The sequence below is a fragment of the Erythrolamprus reginae genome, unplaced genomic scaffold (genome assembly GCF_031021105.1).
Source record: "Erythrolamprus reginae isolate rEryReg1 unplaced genomic scaffold, rEryReg1.hap1 H_59, whole genome shotgun sequence".
Classification (NCBI taxonomy): Eukaryota; Metazoa; Chordata; class Lepidosauria; order Squamata; family Dipsadidae; genus Erythrolamprus; species Erythrolamprus reginae.
Genome location: NW_027248516.1, coordinates 111,945 through 129,272, shown reverse-complemented (window position 1 = coordinate 129,272; position 17,328 = coordinate 111,945). Strand labels below are relative to the sequence as shown.

The 17,328-nt window shown below is 43.7% G+C and overlaps 1 protein-coding gene across 4 annotated transcripts in view; it reads left to right on the top strand.

Annotated features, from left to right (window-relative positions):
• LOC139155787 (uncharacterized) overlaps positions 1–9,013 on the top strand; it is a 43,006-nt gene extending 33,993 nt beyond the window's left edge. For all 4 annotated transcript variants that reach the window (XM_070731063.1, XM_070731064.1, XM_070731061.1 and 1 more), the window contains 7 exons: positions 274–362; positions 1,045–1,439; positions 1,925–1,979; positions 3,689–3,809; positions 5,783–5,926; positions 7,409–7,515; positions 8,814–9,013. In XM_070731063.1, coding sequence (XP_070587164.1) covers positions 1,118–1,439; positions 1,925–1,979; positions 3,689–3,809; positions 5,783–5,926; positions 7,409–7,515; positions 8,814–8,907 — 843 coding nt within the window. In that variant the 5' untranslated portion in view covers positions 274–362; positions 1,045–1,117 and the 3' untranslated portion in view covers positions 8,908–9,013. The remainder of the gene's footprint in view (positions 1–273; positions 363–1,044; positions 1,440–1,924; positions 1,980–3,688; positions 3,810–5,782; positions 5,927–7,408; positions 7,516–8,813) is intronic.
• The last annotated feature ends 8,315 nt before the right edge of the window (positions 9,014–17,328 follow it).

The window sequence follows — 17,328 nt, the reverse complement described above, 5'->3', positions numbered from 1 at the left end:
TCAGAAAATGGTTATCCAACATCTTCTTAAAAACTTCCAGTGTTGGAGCATCCAGAACTTCTGGAAGCAAATCATTCCACTGATTAATTGCTCTAACTGTCCAGAAATGTCTCCTTAGTTCTAAATTGTTTCTCTCCTTGTTTAGTTTCCACCCATTGCTTCTTGTTCTACCATCAGGTGCTTTGGAGAATAGTTTGACTCTTCCTTCATTGTGGCAGCTCCTGAGATATCTGAGATCTAGTGGGTTGTTTTTTGGTTTTTTTTGAAATGCAGCTCCTGGCAGTGTGCGGTCTGAATAAGGTTGTTCACCCTTGCCACAGCAAACTGAACATTGCTTTGGTCTGACGTGATCTCCCTGGAAGGTGAGTTTGTGATACCCTAGCTATTATTAATGTAGGTCCTTTCAGATATCAGTATTGTTGCAAAAGCCTGTGACAATAAAGTAAGGGTAGTATCAGTGAACAGGTGGCGGCTTATATTCAGATTTCCTTGGGTGTTTTGTCACTAGTAACTTCAAACCCATCTGCATCCAGTGTCATCTTCCACAATCAGTAAGGGGGATAGTCATAGTTTCTCTATACAGTGGTACCTCTACCTAAGAGCGCCTCTACTTATGAATTTTTCTAGATAAGACCTGGGTTTTCAAGATTTTTTTTTGTCTCTTCTCAAGAATCATTTTCCACTTACAAACCCGAGCCTCCGAAACTGTAACCGGAAAAGGCTCTGTGGGGCCTCTCTAGGAATCTCCTGGAAGGAAACAGGGCCGGAAAAGGCGGGGAGAAGCCTCTGTGGGGCCTCTCTAGGAATCTCCTGGGAGGAAACGGCCTCCACCCTCCCTGTGGTTTCTCCAATTGCACACATTATCTGCTTTTACATGAATTCCTATGGGAAAAATTGCTTCTTCTTACAAACTTTTCTACTTAAGAACCTGGTCACGGAACGAATTAAGTTCATAAGTAGAGGTACCACTGTATATACCCGAGTCTACTTGGGGGTCCAGCAATAGGCCTTTGTTGTGTCACCTTGATCATTCTCCTCTTTCAGAACCAAAGTGAAAACTGCAACCCGCCAAGCCATTCAGACGCATACCACCTGCCTGGAGCCTGTGAATGTGAAGATGGATGACGGTGGCAGAGCTACTAGCAGAGCCTCAATTCCGCAGATGAGTGGGGTGGCAGCTGTTAGGAAGAGAGTGCCAACTACTTGTACCCTTCCTGCCAAGCAAAAGGCCAGCAAGCTCCCCCAGCCATCAAAAAAGGTTCCCAACAAGAAGCAGCCCGCAGCCCCTGTAGCTGGTTCTTCTTGTGGAGCTTCCAAAACGCTTGGAAATGGACCTTCTCGTAAGGCCAACATGCAGCAGCCAAAGCAGCCAGAATCCAAGCCTACTAAAGTTGACAACTTGTCTGCTAGAGTGACAATGAAAAAAGAAACGGGACAAGGCAAGTGGATCAAAGACTTCAGAAAAATCAGCTAGAGAGAAGGAAGCGCCACAGAAACCCCCCAAAGTGACCACGCATGGAGTAATTCACCCTGGAACCCTTGATACATTCCTGCATCTTTTGAGGATGGTTTTAGTCATGTTTTTCAAAGTATTCTAAACTTACTGATTTGTTTAACTCAGAAAAAAGTATTGAGAGTCATCTAATATTAGCTGTTGGGAAGAATGCAAGATGGATCTCTTTTCCTAGATCCCTAGATGTGGGGTGGCTTTTTATAACCTTTAACCAGGCGAGCGGTATTCCCAGCATTAAACTCTGGTAGCCATAAGAATTCAGAATTCTCTGATGTTTCTTTAAAAGCGACAAATGCTGTTTAATCCTGTGAAAAAGAAACCCTCCCTTGTCCTACATTCATTAGATAATTCTTGCATGTGTTCATTGCAATTTGTCAATTAAGTTGTTGCCTTTTTTCTCTCTCTCATCAGCATCAATAGCACCTTCCACAAAGCCCAGCAGAGCTGAACAGACTGAAACCACCAGGTATCAGCTTTGGGTATCACTTTCAGATGCACCAATCAAAGAGTTGGGATTTTAAATGTTCTGCATGAGTGTGCTGCTTTGCGCAGAAATGCCAGGTTTCTGAGGTTTAAAGCAGAGTCTTGGTGGAGGGAATAGTTATGAAATTATGGTGGGAGCAATTGTTTGTACATCAATATAATGTATTCCTTCAGACAGGTCAGGTTGCTTATATGGAAAGCATATAGGTGTTCTATTAAAGCAGTCTTTGTAGCATATGACTGTTATGTCTGTATCTCATTAGAAGCCAGGATTTTTGCAGGGGCCATTCTGGCACTCTGTCCATTACACCACTGTCTCTCTGACATCATAGCAATGTGATACGACCCCAATTAAAAGCGTTAGAAAGAAAGAAGAAAATATAGTAAGTGGTTCTCAACGTTTCTAATGCCGTGACCCCTTAATACAGTTCCTCATGTTGTGGTGACCCCCAACCATAAGTCTAGCACCAATTCTCCCAACAGAGCTTTAAGCTGATTGGCAGGAAGGTCAGAGGGACACCCCCACTGTAAACGCCTGATTGGTCAGATTGTAAAAATATGCTCCAAGGTGCCAGAATAGAAGCTTTAGTTCCTAACACCATGGGAAATTTGTCTTTCCCCGTGGTCTTAGGCGACCCCCGTGAAACGGTCATTCGACACCTCCCCCAAAGGGGTCCCAACTCCCAGGTTGAGAACCACTGTGACATAAATGGTACACAACTGTATTTAGTTCGGTAGTGTAATAAGAGTAAATCATACTAGTAGAAGAATAGGGGGCTGCCAGCTTATTGGTGTTAAAGCCAAGGAATGCCTCTATATCAAGGCAAATCGCTTAATTGTCTACTATACAAGTGTACTGTACTATAGTATACTATTCCATACTATCACTGATGCAGTGGTAAATCTAATGAGCACACATACAATATCAGTGGATAAAAGTATTGAATAAGCTGTTCCAGTGCAAGAGCTTCAGTTTGCTGGGATCTACTGTCCTGAGCCCAGGTAGCTGGACTGTCGTGTTCCTGGCCTGGAGTGCTGCTGATCTATGCAAAGTCTAATGTTGTCTGTTTGTAACAAGTCCTCATTCCATCATGATTTAATGATGGACCAACAGATATATCTGATTAATAACTACAATTGGTTAGGCAAAGGCAGCAATGCCACCCTATCTTAAACCTGCCTTGGTGAATTTTGGGGCCCACAGTTGGAAAGAAAAGCTGGTGTTGATCTGTCTTGAGACCTTAACCATAAGCCAAGTTCACTATTCCTCAGATAGCGGGGTGGAGGAAGCCTAAAAAGGCCATTAATGTGGTTTAAACAAGGTTCAAATTACCACCACCACCCCCGGTGGGGCATGGGCCCCACATTGGGAACCAGGGCAAATGCTGTGATTTTGCTGAGGCTTCCCTCGCTGGAAACCCCACCTCCGGACTTCTGTTACCAGCGAAGCACCCATTTTTGCAAAGCTGGGATTCCCCTGCAGCATCGCAAAATCCGGAGGTGGGGTTTCCCATGGAGGGGAGCCTCAGGGGAATCCCACCAGTGCGAAAACGGGTGCTTCGGCTGGTAACGGAAGTCCAGAGGTGGGGCATCCCAGCGGCGGCAGCGGGCTTGTAAGGTGAAAATAGTTCAGAAGAAGAGGCAAAGAAATCTTAAATCCCAGGTCTGTTTTTTACATGCTTTGCCTTTTAGAATGGACACGGCGTCCAGAAACTCTGCGCTGACACCCATAGAGTCCGTGGCCAGGACCTCTATCCAACTCGTGTTACAAAAAGAAAAATTGCCACCCGAAAGGATTGTGAAGCGTGTGAAGGTACGCGTTGATGCCCGGCAGTCATTTTGTAGCAGAAGCAGTACGAAAAAAGGCATCTTGGCTTTTGCGGCTGGGAGATCATCTATCTATCACCTTATCTAGCTATCGACAGAACACTGGATCCCTCCCCTTTAATTCTCAGAGCCCCTTTTTCTTCAGCCATCGCTTATTGCCACCCGCCGCCGTCACCTCTTCTTCCCCCATCCACCTAAGCCATTTCCCTTAGTGGTAGCGTCCGACCTCCCAGCTGACCAGACTGGAATCCCGGCTTCAAGTCCTGGCCTGGATCCCTCTTGCCTTGAGCTTCCCCTGCCCTGACCCTGAGCACCGGTGCTGTCGCCGCCTCCATGGGAGACGCCGGCAGCGAGCGCAGCAAAGCCCCCAGTTTGCCACTCCGTTTCCCCACTACGGGTTCTGGGGGTAGGTACAACCAGGAAGGGAGGAGGGAGGGGGAGGAAGGAAGGGAGCGTCTCCACTTTGTGGAAATGTGACTTTCACGGGCGGTCTTGGAACGTATCCCCCGCGAAAGTCAAGGGACCACTGTATTCGATAGCTGTGCGTTGGGTTATCTGACACTTGGCATTGGCCGAACCAGATTAGCGGGACCAGACTGGGTTTTATAATAAAATTCTTGTGTACACAGTTGCAATGATTGGCTTGCCCCAGAGATAGCAAACTAATGACAGGTTGACATATAGCATGGAGAGAGCACATAATGGCTAGTTTAACCTTTTGCTCTTAGCTAGAACAATAGAACAGCAGAAAAAGTAAGTAACCTTTAGACCAGTGATAGCGAACCTGTGGCACGGATGCCAAAGGTGGCATACGGAGCCATATCCGAATGAGCTGGGGTGGCACAGCAGGTAGAGTGCAGTACTGCAGGCCACTGAAGCTGATCTGTAGGTTAGCGGTTCAAATCTCATCACTGGCTCAAGGTTGACTCAGCTTTCCATCCTTCCGAGGTGGGTCAAATGAGGACCCGTATTGTTGGGGCAAGAGGCTGGCTCTGTTCAAAAGTGCTATGGCTAACATGTTGTAAGCCACCCTGAGTCTAAGGAGAAGGGCGGAATAAAAAACAAACAAACAAACAAACTATCTATCTATCTATCTAACTATCTGCTGGCACGCAAGCCGTTGCCCTAGTTCAGCTCCAACGGGCGTGTGTGTGCCGGCCAGCTGATTTTTGGCTCACACAGAGGCTCTGGGAGGGGTGTTTTTGGCTTCTAGAGACCCTGGAATGTACTGGGCCCACCAGAAGTTGGGAAACAGGCCATTTCCAACCTCCAGAGGGCCTCCAGGGGTGGGGGAAGCTGTTTCGCCCTCCGCAGGCATTGAATTATGGGTGTGGGCACTCGCAGATGCACGATAGCGTGCCTGCACACTCTTTCGGCACCCAAGGAAAAAAAGGTTTGCCATCACTGCCTTAGACTTAAATAAGACAGAAGAATGAGATGCTTTGTTGATAAGATAGGCTTGCCATATCGTTGCAATAATCCAGCAATAGCCTACATTAGGGCTCCTATGGGTAGTCCTCATCTTATGACCACAATTGAACCCAACATTTCTGTTGCTAAGCGAGGTGTTTGTTCAGTGAGCTTTGCCATGTCTTGCCACCTTTCTGGCCACAGCCCTTAAGCAAATCCCACTGTGGTTGTTAAGGGAATCTGACTTCCTCCTTAACTTTGCTGGTCAGAAGATCGCTAAAGGAAGGGGATCACGTGACACACACGACACTGCTCCCAGTACATGCCAGTTGCTAAGTCTCTGAAGTTTGATCACATCACGAGGATGCTGCAATTGTCCTAAGTGTGGAAAGGTGTCATAAAAGTCACTTTTTTTCAACACTGTGGTCCCTAAGTGAACTCTTGTAACTCGAGGACAACCTGTATGCCACTTGATTAAATGAGCCTTTTCTGGAATGATGCTGTGGATGTTCTTAATAAATGGGGCCTGCGTTCTGTTTCTAACCACAGCTCACGGCCCCTGGGGGCATCCCCGCCAGTCATGGGGGTCCGCCATTCTCCTGCGCTCGGCCTTCGGAAGCGGAATCCAAGCTGAAGGACTTGGAGGAAACTTTGGAGCTGGAGAGGAAGAGGGCCCAAAACCTGACAGCCCACGTAAGAACTTATTTGAATTTCTAGATTACTTTTCTGCAGAGGACTCAGGGCGGTTTACAGCATAAAAAGAAGTCGAAATCAGACAGTTATAAAATCCAACCCTGCGTCTGACGCCCTAAAACTTCCATATTTTTCACGAGAAGGGTTTGGGCTTTAAAGGATTGAAGATTTTGGATGTCAAAAAAGGCTGGAAAAAAGGGCAACAAGAATGATCAAGGAAATGGGGGCCCTCCCTTATGAAACGAGGTCTCTTCAGCCTTGAAAGACGGCGTTTAAGGGGGGACTTGATCGAAGGGTATAAAATCACACATGGGATAGAAACGGTGGATGGGGAAAAATTATTTTCTTTATCACACAATACTAGGACGAGGGGGGAACTCCCTAAAGCTCACAGGTAAGAGAGTGAGGGCAAATAAAGGGAGATATCTCTTCCCCCAGAGGGTCCTTGGTTGATGGGATTCCCTTCCCGAAGAGGGCATGACAGCTGTCAGCCTGGAGAGCTTCAAGGCAGGATGAGACAGATTCATGGATGCCAAGTGTACCCATGGTGGTTATTGAAACGGGTGTCCATGTGCCGCCTCCATGTTGGTTGAGGCAGGTAGGGTTCCCTTGGGTCCCATTGGTTGGGGGTCAAGGGAAAGGGAGGGACTTGCCTTTTCTTTCTGCTCAAGATGCCCATGGACAATTGGGGGGCCATTGTGGGACACAGAATGCTGGACACGATGGGCTTTGGCCTGATTCATTTATTTATTCATTCATTCATTCAGCAGGGCTCTTCTTAGGCTCTTAGGTTGATTTTAACAATGTAAAACTGCTTAGTCATGGTGAATCTACGGAGTCTACGGAGAGGGGCGGCATACAAATCCAATAAATTATGATTGTTATTATTATTATTATTATTATTATTATTATTATTATTATTATTATTGTAATGTGATTGGTTGACAAACATATATACTATGATGCACCTTTGCCAAGGTGTGACAGTGTGGCTTGTGGTGGTTAATTGTTTTGTAAGAATATCATAGCTGAAGACTTGTAGCTGCGTATTGTAACTGAATAGTACAGATTTGTGAGTATTGTGTATAGCAGTGTTTCCCAGCATTTGCTGTTTGGGGAATTCTGGGTGTTGAAGTCCAAATATCTTCAAGTTGCCACGGTTGGGAAACACTGGTGTATAATATCATCTGGAGAGATAGCTACAGTATAAATAGTGTAGTTTTGCTATGAAAGAAGTAAATATTTTATTTAAGAAACTCTGCAGTGCTTGTCTTTAATTATCTTCCAGATTACAATTCCTGATATCCTGGTCTGAGGCAGACTGGCTAGCCGCTTTAGCTATCTGGGTGGGCTAGCTTCTGCACAATAGGGGCTTGTTTGGTGTGGTGGCCAAGCGGTGGCTTTGTGTAGAAGAAGACAATGGGGAGGGGAGGGGACTTGTCCTGGCCAGTGAAATCAAAAAGGCTCCATCTCATCCTCTAGAAGGAAGAGATCCTGAAGAGATACGTGGGCGATTATGTAAAGAGTCTGAAGAAGGAAGAGCAGAGGTACCAGGCCCTGAAGGCTCGCGCAGAGGAAAAGTTGGACCTGTGAGTCGGGCATCAGAATCCTTCCGGGTTTAGTTCTTTGTTCATTGCTCGTATTTATATGCCGCTCACTCCAAAAAGGTCTCCGAGCGGCTGACAATAGTGACAAATACAGCAACAATAAAAATACTGCAATAAGATCTATAATATCCTAAAAATCAGGCATACTTGCAATCAATTCTAAGTCCAGGCCTGCCAAAAAAAGCCCGGCCTTAATGGCTTTCTGGAAGAGCAGCAAGGAGGAGACCTGGGGGCAGTGGATTCCAAAGAGTCGGAGCTGGTACAGAGAAGGCCCTTCCCCAAGGCCCCGCCAGCCAACATGGTTTGGTGGATGGGACCTGGAGGAGGCCCGCTCTGTGGGCCCTTATTGGGTGCCGAGAGATGTGCGCTATAAGTGGGGCTACCTTTGAAGAGCGCTCAGAAACTACAGATCGTGCAGAATGCAACTGCGCGAGGGGTCATGGGCCGTCCCAGATACGCCCACCTCTCTCCAGCACTCCTGCATTGGCTGCCAATCAGCTTCTGGACGCAATTCAAAGTGTTAGTGATGACCTATAAAGCCCTACGTGGCATCGGGCCAGATTACCTGCGGGACCGCCTCCTGCCGCACGAATCCCAGCATCGGGTCAGGTCCCCCAGAGTCAGCCTTCTCCAGGTCCCGTCAACTAGGCAATGTCGCTTGGAGAGGATCCAGGGGAAGCGCCTTCTCTGGGAGGGCAGCCCTCTGGAATCAGCTCCCCTCCCCCGGGAGGTTGGCACTGTCCCCACCCTCCTCACCTTCCGCAAGAGTCTTAAAACATACTTGTGCCAACAGGCCTGGGGAGTCATCAGCCCCTGCCTATGAATGAATGGATCTTAAATGGAATGTATGCTTGGTCTGTTAGAAATGACTGGTTTTTTAAATTAAATTGGGGGTTTCGATTGTAGTTTTTGTTTAATATTGTATTTCAGATTTTGTATTGTTCTTTTTATATGCTGTAAGCCAGCCCGAGTCGTTGGAGAGGGGTGGCATATAAATCCAATTTCAATAATTAATAATAATAATAATGTGGTAGGAGGTGGTCTCGTACATAGTCTGGCCTTGGGCCATTTAAGGCTTTAAAGGTGATAACCAACACCTTGAATTTCGCTCAGAGACCTATTGGGAGCCAATGCAGCTCGTGTAAAATTGGAGTAATGTGGGCGTCCCTTGGTGCACCCGTTCTTGCTCGTGCCACTGCATTGCAAAGTTGGGTTGAAGAATAAAACCTTGAATGGTTCCATGTGCATGGCCATGTTTTTTATTTTCCCTTCCCACGCAGATTGAATGAAGAGATCGCCCAGGTGAGGAGCAAGGCCACCTTGGAGATGGCTGCCCGGTATGTCAACCTGCGCAAAGAACAGCTGAGGGTCTAATTGCTGGAGAGCAGCATTGAGCAAGAGGTCGGGTTTTTTTTGACGCTGTCTCCTTTTTTTAAAAAAAATTTTATTCATTTTTATAAATAAAACATACAACATATAACAGTGTGCCCAGTGTTCTTAGTGCCCGCCACCTGACAACATTCGTACCCCTCCACCAAAATGTGGGCATATTTTGTATATACAATTTTAACTCAAAAGCAACATATCTATCCTTTCCCCTCTCAACCCCCAAATGTATGCATTCTTCCCGTGGTGGGGCAAATATTCATTCATTCATTCATTCATTCATTCATTCATTCATTCATTCATTCATTCAATTTTAATGCCGCCCTTCTCCTTAGACTCAGATACTTCCAGCCTCAGAGGAAGAATCCGTGGTTCTGCATTGGGGGGGGGGGCTCGCGGAGAAGCATTTATCTCTGCCATTGGAGGTGGGAGTGGACAGAACAAGGGGCAGCACCAATGGGAATTCTCCCTGCTTGAGCGTCATCGGTTTCTGGGCAGAGTCCTTTGAGACTTCACCTGAAGGAGGAGAGAGAGAAGCGGGGAAAGTGGGAGGGGGAGGGAGGGGGGACCTTGGCCTGAAGAACCAACTGGGGCTTCTTCTCTGGGCGGAACTCTCTCCTCCAGTGGCTGAAATCAAGGGAAGTTCTGCCTGGAGACTGATGACGCTGCAGAAGGGAGAATTCCCAAGGACGAATCCTAAGGACGGTGCAGAGTTTCTCCCCGCCTGGCTTCTCCGGCTCTGTCTGGGACTGCCGTCGCGTGCACCCACCTCCCCTGTGACCTCAGAAGAAGGCAGAAGATGGTGGTGGGGGCTGATGGAGGCCAGCCCCGTCGTGCCAATCAAGGCTGCCCTGCGGGCTTTCTCTAGTGCAGCGTTTCCCAACCTTGGCAACTTGAAGACATTTGGATTTCAAGTCCCAGAATTTTTTTTTTTTTTTAGCAATATATCTCTTCCATTTTATCCCACATTCGAACAGAGAGCTACAGCTAAGGCCCTGTTCTAACCAATACTTTCTTGTGAATATACACTGGGGTCTAGTAACTCCAATTCTGGAATTGTGTACAAGTCGTCCAAGCAATTTCTGCAAAGGCTGCACCCAGAGATGCCTGCTCTGGTGCCAGGGAGAATCATCGAGAATATTGTACATACTGTAGTAGCTCCTCTTTATTGTTTAATCTACATTAAAGCACCACACTTTCTATTTTTGGCTTAGATTAAGAGAGGCTAAAGGGGAGTCCGTTTCTCACCCTTGCACATTTATTTCTCTGAAATGGGGCTTCATAGCACAATGGTGCAAAAGAGGAGCCTAACATTTGTTTTACCCTATAACATCAATTATAATATACCCTGGATGCAGAAATTGCTAAAAGTACAGAACTATTAATAATTCCTACTGTTTACACAAGGGTATTACAGGCTTCCTTCACTATCACTGCCATCAGAATGCCTATGAGGCCAACTCAGAGGCTTGGGAAGCGTATCCAGGGATTCCAGTCCAAATTTTACACAGTTCACATGCAGAACTTTTTCCTTAGCTCATGTTTTCACAGAAGTACTCCCATACCCTTCTGACATCCTCAATATGCCTTTTCTTACAAATGCAGATGCTTCACCTCTCCCCCTTCTCCGTAAATATCTTTTTATTTTAGCCGAACTGATTTTAATATTTATTGCAGCTTTCGATCTCATTCAGCCAGTAAAGTATACTATATTTAACACTGTTCCATTAATCAAAAGCACTGGGGAATCTGGAGGTCTCCCTTGCTACAACAGCTAGGTCTTATCAAATGCAGCCCAACAGGTTAAATAGATTGCTTATGTGATTACAGGGCAGGTAATCCTGTATCACTACGAGACATAGTAGCCTGGGAAGAAGTACATACACACGATTCACGGGGAATTTCCCTGAGTCTTAAAATAATTTGTCACCTACTTCCCCTATTATTTGATCTATGAGTCATAAACCACATGCATCTATCTGGCATGAGAACATGAAGCCATACCAGTAGTGGGTTGTAAATCCTGATGCTACTGGTTCGCTAGTGTGGGTGCCGGGCGTGTGGACGAAGCCTCCTGCCGCCACTGCTACTAGTTTGCTGAACTGGGCCAAACCAGGAGTAACTCACCGCTGAGCCATACATAATGCAACATAAAGACTCCTGAAGCATTGATAGGGGCACCTGACTATCATTCAGACTTGGAACTATTAAGTAACTAACCAAAAAAGACCTCCACATGTTGAGCGTGTGGTCAATCAACATGCATGTCAAGGGAGGTGAAAAATAAATTGTGCAGTAGCAACCACGTTTTTAGGTACTCATGAACTGAAATCTATGAACATGAAAGCAAGTGTGACATTCAGGCACATCTGTTCACATTCAAATTTACTATGCAAGTAACCAAGAAGCAGGGAAGCTGGAAGAATTGGAATGCTGGGCAGGAGGTTAGCAAGCCCGTGTTTTAAGACCCAAGAGCTGCCATGAGGCAGGGTTAAGTAAGTCCCAGGAATTGCTAGAAGTCAGGCAGGCGATGAGGATGATGTGATCAATTCAGTTGTGTCAAGCTCTTGGTGATTCTGCGGACCAGATGTTTTTCCACATCTCCTGATCTTGGACTGTTTCTTTGAGGTTTTCGTTTTAATGCTCTTTGTAGATACGCTGTTAATTATTTATACACACTCTTCCTGGATGCGATACTGTATTTTTATCTTTCAGCTAAGAGAAATTGGTCCCAGTAGAGCAACTATGAAAAAAACCTAAGAAATAATTCTATACTATAGATGGAATACCAAACGTTGCCGATAAACACATCCATCGGTGATTTATTGATGGTCTGCACCTCTTGGCTTTTTCCTGATAAAAAAGGAATGATTTTATTTTTAAAAGATGAGCACCTATTATTTTATAAAACAAAGCACTGGCTACAGCCTAACTTTTATTTCCAAAAATGTTCCTGCAATCTAAATGTGTTCCATAAACTTTCTTAGAAAATAAAAAGAATGACATCTACTTTCAATTGCTTTGTTTGGCAGCATGTCTACAAGTGAAGAAAACACACACACACACCAAAAGCGTGCATCAAGCTACTCTACATAAACGAGGAATAAGCCTCACCCTCACTTATACTGACAACGTTACCTAGTTGGGTAATGAAACATCTGCAATCCAAAAACCACACTCAGAGAGTACCAAAGATGCGGCTTCTAATTACCGGTATATCTTAGCCAGAGTTCAAAAGAATTAGTAAAACTAAGGTGGAATCTGTAATCTAAGTACTTGAATGGATGGGGTGAAAAACAGGTTTATTGACAACAGGGCAAAGAATCCATTCATCTGAGAAGCATTTAAAATTAGTAATTTCATAAAACAATCCCAATACATATAAAAAACAGGCACACAGTCAATCAATCAAACAGCAAAACAACATGGGCAAGGGGGAGATGTTTTAGTTCCCCCAAGCCTGATGGCAAAGGTGGGTCTTAAGGAGTTTACGAAAGGCAAGGAGGGTGGGGGCAATCCTAATCTCAGGGGGGAGCTGGTTCCAGAGGGTCGGGGCCCCCACAGAGAAGGCTCTTCCCCTGGGTCCCGCCAGATGACATTGTTTAGTCGACGGGACCCGAAGAAGGCCGACTCTGTGGGACCTAACCGGTCGCTGGGATTCTCTGTGGTGGCCCCGGCCTTCTGGAACCAACTCCCCACCTTTCGTAAGTTATTAAAAACTCATATTTGCTGCCAGGCATGGGGAAATTACCAAAATATCAGAATGGGATATGATTGGATTGCTCCCAAATAGGGGAGGGATTTTGATATTGGGGATTGCTTTCAATGCATTATTTTTGCATGGATTTTTCTCAGAGCTTGCCTTGTTTGTGCTGCACTCAGTTCCTTAGTAAAAGTACCTTTTCTCTTCCATCGGTAGGGTCAAGAGTCGTTCTTTCTCAGGAGCAAAACTGGGGTCAGTCTGACACTTGCTTAATATTTGTATGAGACCCACTTTGGTGAACTGCTTAAGGCAGCACACTAAAAACCGGAAGACTCTGAATTCTAATCCCAGTTTACTCATAAACCCAGGTGGGTGATCTTGAACCAGTGACTCCCTTTTGGCCCTAGGATGAATGCAATGGCAAACTACGTCTGAAAAGTAGCTGAGTGATTTCGGCCAGTCACTCTCTCAGGCTAACCAATCTCACAGGATTGTTGTTGTGGGGAAAACAAGAAGAGGAAGTGTGTTGTATATGTTTGCTACCTTGAATTATTAGTAAAAATAATAAAGGTGGGATACACAAACAGACCTTGCAAAGAAAACAGCAGGAACTAATTGATTAACACTGACTCAAGGTCTCTCTCTCTCTCTTTCTCTTCTCTCTCTCCCACTCTTTCCTACTACCCTGCCCTTCTTTTCAGAATAAGAGTAATAAAGAATGTTCACACTAATTCGCTGACCAGTAATTCATGAGTACTTTTGTGCAATTCTTGGTAAAGTATATACTGAGCACTCATGGAAGGTCAGTACTGTATACTGTACTTTGCTGACAGCTTTACTATTCCAGCTACAAAGCTACTCATAACTCAACTGCTGGTGAAAATCCTCATACTGCAACTTCTAGCCGCCCCGAGTCTGCAGAGAGGGGCAGCATATAAATCCAATTAATCTAATCTAATCTAAGCTTTTTGCATTTTCATCCACAATCTCTGTGTGCTCTGAATGCTGAAGCCATCAGATAATCTTCTGGCAAAGTCTGGCAAACAGTTCTTAATATAATTCTTTGCTTCTTGCTCAATAATCATAGATTTCTTCAATCTAAGTATTTTACTGACACTGATCTACAACCACAGAATATTAATACAATTTTGTTCTGACATAGCTAGAGCATCGTGGGACTCACCGATGATCAGATTCAAAAGTCAAAATAAAATGGAACGTATGGAATATACTGATATACTGTGAATACTATACAGTGGTATCTCGACCTAAGAATGTCTCTACGTACAACCTTTTCTAGATAAGAACTGGATGTTCAATATTTTTTTGCCTCTTCTCAACAACCATTTTCCACTTACAAACCCGAGCCTCCAAATCTGTAACCGGAAAAGGCAGTGAGAAGCCTCCGTGGGGCCTCTCTAGGAATCTCCTGGGAGGAAACAGGGCCAGAAAAGGTGGGGAGAAGCCTCTGTGGGGCCTCTCTAGGAATCTCCTGGGAGGAAACAGGGCCGGAAAATGCGGGGAGAAGCCTCCGTGGGGCCTCTCTAGGAATCTCCTAGGAGGAAACAGGGTCTCCACCCTCCCTGTGGTTTCCCCAATCACACACATTATTTGCTTTTACATTGATTCCTATGGGAAAAATTGCTTCTTCTTACAAACTGTTCTACTTAAGAACCTGGTCACGGAACGAATTAAGTTCATAAGTAGAAGTACCACTGTATTAGAGTAGCACAAAGTCCTAACTCTGATACATATCTTTTGGCAGAACAGAAACATTCTTCGCATTCATGCACATTCAAATATCTCATTGGTAACTATTTGCAGTTAGCAAAACATGCTTTAAATGTATCCAGTGACGTATTTTAAACAATGCTATTTATACTGTCCCTCTGCCTAATAAGCTCACGGTACTGCAAGCACTGATCAATTAAACTATATTGCATAGAGTGGAAGATGCACAACTAAAAATGCAAATCTCTGACATTGTGTTCAATAGCCACACAGAACATATAGTCTACGGAGAGGGGCGGCATACAAATCTAATAAATAATAATAATAATAATAATAATAATAATAATAATAATAATAATATAGCAGTAATAAAGGAGAATTTCTATGAACATGTAGTATAAAGACAGCAGTAGCATAACTAGAAGATGGGCTCTGTTACACAATGAGGTCCCGGGCTTAGACATTGGTCCAGGTTTTCAAACTCTTCCGAAAAGTCAGAAAGTTGGGGCTGATCTGATTTCGAGAGGAATCGTGTTCCTTTGAGAAACAGAACCAAAATTCCCTACCAACTTTCCTACTGCCCAACAGTAACATTACCCTGTCTACTGCTATCAGATCTAGGCTGCAAAAATCTATACATGACTAGATGGCAATACTGTACTCCTTTTGCCACTAAGTACCGTATTTTTTGGAGTATAAGACACACCTTAGTTTTGGGGGAGGAAAATAGAGGGGAAAATCTGCCTACCAGGTATTTATCTGGCTAGTGTCCTTAATCTGGTCAGATTCAGCATATTATTTTATCCCCTGGTTAGGGCTTTAAAAAAAACCTTATTCAGAGAGAGTAACAATGAAAGAGTTTGCAAGCCAGTAAGAGCTGGGAACATCGTTAGCACCTTGTTATGGCTGGAAAGAAACGTATTCGGAGCAAGTAGAGCAATGAAAAAAGCCTGCAAAGATTTAGGGCTGTGGAGAGAGTAACAATGAAAAAGCCTGCAAAGTAAGAGCTGGGCAGATTGTTAACAACTAGTTAGGGCTGGGGGGAAAAAGCTTTGAAAAAAGCTACCTCCAGAATATAAGATGCACCCAAATTTTCAGCCTCTTTTAGGGAAGAAATACATATACCCGTAGCTGTTCCGGTTTATGTATGGTTTGTTCGTGCTGTATGATTGTTTTTTATAAGGGTTTTTAAAACAGTTTTTAATATTGGATTTGTATACTATGTATTGTTTGTTGTGAGCCACTCCGAGTCCTCTGAGAGGGGCGGCATACAAAAATAATAATAATAATAATAATAATAATAATAATAATAATAATAATAATAATAATTACTATTATTACTAAAAAGATGCATCTTATATTTCCCCAAAATACGGTAGTCATCTGAGTTTTTGCAATCCATTATCTGGTACTGTTTTCCATCCCTGGCTACTACAAATATCTATGGCTTCTCTGTAGCAACATCTGCTCTCAAAATAGCATTATACAAGCACTCATTTTGACGGAATTTAAAAAGTCTTTGAAAATGCGGGCAGCATAATATCTTATGGATCTTGATCATCGTATTAATAGTCAGCCAGTACTAATAATGGTCTTCCATTTGATTCATAAAAATATTTTTCCCTCAATTATTACAAAAATGCTGCAATGTACTGTATTTTTCAGTTTGAGAGGAAAACTAATTAACTAGATTAAAAATAACATAAACATAATTTCATTTTACATCTCATTTTTAGCACTAACACTAATTATTTTGGGGCTTGAGTAAGTTGTCAGAGTCAGGTACCCATATATCATCATGAGGATTAAAACTGTCAGGTATTCAGGTTGAATCAAATGTTGGCCTATCATTGGGACACTTCATTTTGTTCTTTAGAAAAGCTTGAAATTTAAAACGTGAATGGTCTTGTTGGGACAAAATACAGACCAAACACAGGTATTCTAGAGACTGGGCACATGATTATGGTTATGTGCCGCACCCATGTAGTAAGCTGTAATCATCTTCAAATTCACCATAATTTTGAGTTTGATAGATCATGGGGGAAAAGTTGCTTGGTCGATGGCATGGAGACAACTTCATGATAAAACCGCATGATACAAAGAACAGTTAAATGGCAGGACATATAGCTTGCCAAAACCTATGATTTTAACATGCATATCAGAGGTCCAAGACAATTCTGAGCTATCTTATATCCTCCTATTACTGCCAGAAAGTATCCAGGTTTAACCGCAAAGCCAACATCTCCTCTATTTAACTTTGGAAAAACTGAAATATTTGTATCTAAAGTGGAACTTGAAAAATTTAACACAGGCTAAAAAGGAGGCGGCAGGCAGTCTAGAACTTGTGGCAACAATCTCAAGCAGGCGCAGAAAAGAATTTAACCTGAAGTTTAAATATTAAACACAATTCTGTACTTCTTGTTTCCGCCTTAAGAATATATACACCTCAACTCACTCTAAAAATTAGACATTCTCTGCCAGAAAGATTTTACAACTGATGTGTGGAATTTGATATGACAGAGGAAATATGTTTCTGAGGGTTCTTAGAATTCCCGTCACAGAATCTAGACAGCTTGCAGGAAAGAAATGTCCGTTGCAATCCTAGGTCAGCAAGTTAACAGTAGAAATTTTAAAAAAGATATGAACAAATTTTACTAAGATGGGTTACCAAAGCTAAATTAGACTATATCTTGAAAAACTGCTGCTGAGCCAAATAGAACATTAAAGCATTCTCTTCCTTGCTGATATTATCCAAAGATTTAAAACCAAATCAGAATGCATAACAAACCCTATACTAGATTTTATCTTACAAGTAATTTTTCGGTTTGGTGAACATGCTGAAAACGCAGCAAGCATTTAAAAAGCCAAAGTGAACTGGCTGATGATAAACTGAGGTCTTCCAATGTGGAGGTAGCTACAAAATTAACCCCCTTACAGTGTATATAACTTGAAAAACAAGCACAGTAATCTGTTAT